General features: G+C 48.6%; 1 protein-coding gene across 1 annotated transcript in view; it reads left to right on the top strand.

Annotated features, from left to right (window-relative positions):
• The window catches only part of LOC104123868 (interleukin-12 receptor subunit beta-2), a 25,832-nt gene that overhangs the window by 12,726 nt on the left and 10,927 nt on the right, over nucleotides 1-2,179 (top strand). Inside the window, 2 exon segments of the mRNA XM_035891827.1 lie at nucleotides 1,340-1,441; nucleotides 1,521-1,676. Coding sequence (XP_035747720.1) covers nucleotides 1,340-1,441; nucleotides 1,521-1,676 — 258 coding nt within the window.

Below are 2,179 nucleotides of genomic sequence, written 5' to 3'. Positions count from 1 at the left end.
AAAAAAAGAGAGATCATCTGTGGCTGCACTGGGCTCAGTTCCACTGTCACTCTCAGCTAAGATTTATAAGTGAAATGTCTCTTAAAAAAACCCAGTCCCTCTGAAATGAAACAAGCCAGCTGGAGGTACAAGAGATCAAAGGCTTAAGAAAAGACTATTTCCTTTCTACTAATTGTTGGTTACTAATCCCAACTCACACTACGCGTCAGCGTTCTGCACATCAGGTAGTTATGAAGTTTCGTTGGGGGTGACAGCGAGCGAGTCCAGAAGAGGGCTACAAAGATGATAGATGATGGAGCACCTCCCCTGTGAGGAAAGGCCGAGGGAGCTGGGCTTGTTTAGCCTGAAGAAGAGAAGATTGAGGGGGATCTCATAAATACAAGTATTTTAAGGGTGGATGTCACAAGGACGGAGCCAGACTCTTCTCAGGGGTGCCCAGTGACAGGACAAGGGGTAATGGGCACAAACTGAAGCACAAGAGGTTTCAGTTGAATATGAGGAAGAACTTCTTTACTTTGAGGGTGACTCAACTGGAGGGAGACTTTGAGCACTGGAACAGGCTGCCCAGGGGGGTTGTGGAGTCTCCTTCTCTGGAGATATTCAAAGCCCGCCTGGATGATGTCCTGTGCAACCTGGTCTAGGTGAACCTGCTGTAGCGGGGGGGGGACTGGATGATCTCCCGAGGTCCCTTCCAACCCTTCTGATTCTGTGAGCGTTACCCTCCTTTCGTCTCTCCTGTCCTCTGCGCTGGTGCTGTGCCTCTGCGGTGTTTACATCCCCACTCTCGAACGAGCTGGACAAAGCAGCGTATTCACACCATCACTTTGTGCTCTGCTCAGGAGAGGAGAGAAACGAGTTCCTGTTGTCCTCCCCTAACCCACCGGCACATCCCAGAGGAGCACTCTCACATGAAGTCATGGGGAAGAAATAGGGTGCGAGATTCTCGTGCCTCCTGAGCGACCTTGTGCATAGCCAAACCTTGCACCTGGTATCTTCAAGCAAGAAGCTGGGTAGCAGGTCTTCACCTCCTCCCTTTACCTGGAGCACAAAACACAATCCCGGGTTTCCTTTGGAGGGTGCAAGTCTGCCCCGGAGCTGCTGCTTCGTGAGGAAACAAAGGATTTCACCCTTCCAAGTGCTAACATCGCTTGCTTAACACACAGTAAGGTCCTGCCAAGCTGAACAGGAGATCACAGAGAAGCTTTTTGTTCCTTCTTTGTGAAAGATGTGTTAATAAATCAGAAGATTAATCTCAGATTTAAGCAGCTAATGTAAACACTTTAGCCAGGACCATAGACACTTCAACTAGTAACTCTCTGCTCTTAATTTCTTTATTTAGAGCACATAGAAGATAACATGTGCTATCAGATCAGCGTATTTGCACTCTATCAGGCCAGAGCTGGACAAGTGGCATCAGTTAGGGGATACTCAAGAGCAAAAGGTAAGACACAGTAATATTCTTCCAGGTATCTGTAAGCCAGTTTAAGTTCAGCTTTGAAAGTCAATCTCATGTTCTGCAGCACCATTGACCGGGCCCCAGATGTATGCAACACCACGGGCAAACGGCATCTTGGTTTCATGGGAAGAAATCCCTGCCCATCAGCAAATGGGCTGCATCACAGGGTACCACATATACCTGCAGAAGAAGGACAGGGAGGAAGCCCCAGGCATCTATAGTAAGTATCTGGTGAAGACCAACGTGATGTTAACAGTTGGACTTGATGATCTTAAAGATCTTTTCCAAACAATTCTATGATACCTTGTGAGCGTGCTGCGGGCGGAGGACAGAGGGGAGGGAGAGAGGGATGCTTTCCGAAAGCTCTGTGTCAACAAGGAGTCAGAGGCAGCCGGTCTGCCAGCAGGGTTAGCAGCAAGATTCAGAGTCCGCTCCCTCTGCTACAGCCACCCATCAGCAGGACCACACGTTCAGGGCTTCCAGCTTTGAGTCGGATCACATTAAGTTATTCTGAATGGGGAACTACCAGATCTCTCTCTGCTTCTTTTTTTTTTCCTTTTAGTTATTTGCTGAAGTCATAACCACTGCAGGCCCTTGTAATTATTTGGCAGGGTAAAATAAGAGACTTTCTAGAAGCCCTACCCAACAAATGCATACCCTGCGTGACACACTGAGACACGCTCGGCAGGCAGCACCCACTGCATTCCCACACCCACACGCTCT

The sequence above is a fragment of the Egretta garzetta genome, unplaced genomic scaffold (genome assembly GCF_000687185.1).
Source record: "Egretta garzetta isolate BGI_Z169 unplaced genomic scaffold, ASM68718v1 scaffold163, whole genome shotgun sequence".
NCBI lineage: Eukaryota > Metazoa > Chordata > Aves > Pelecaniformes > Ardeidae > Egretta > Egretta garzetta.
This window is presented reverse-complemented; position numbering and strand designations above follow the sequence as displayed.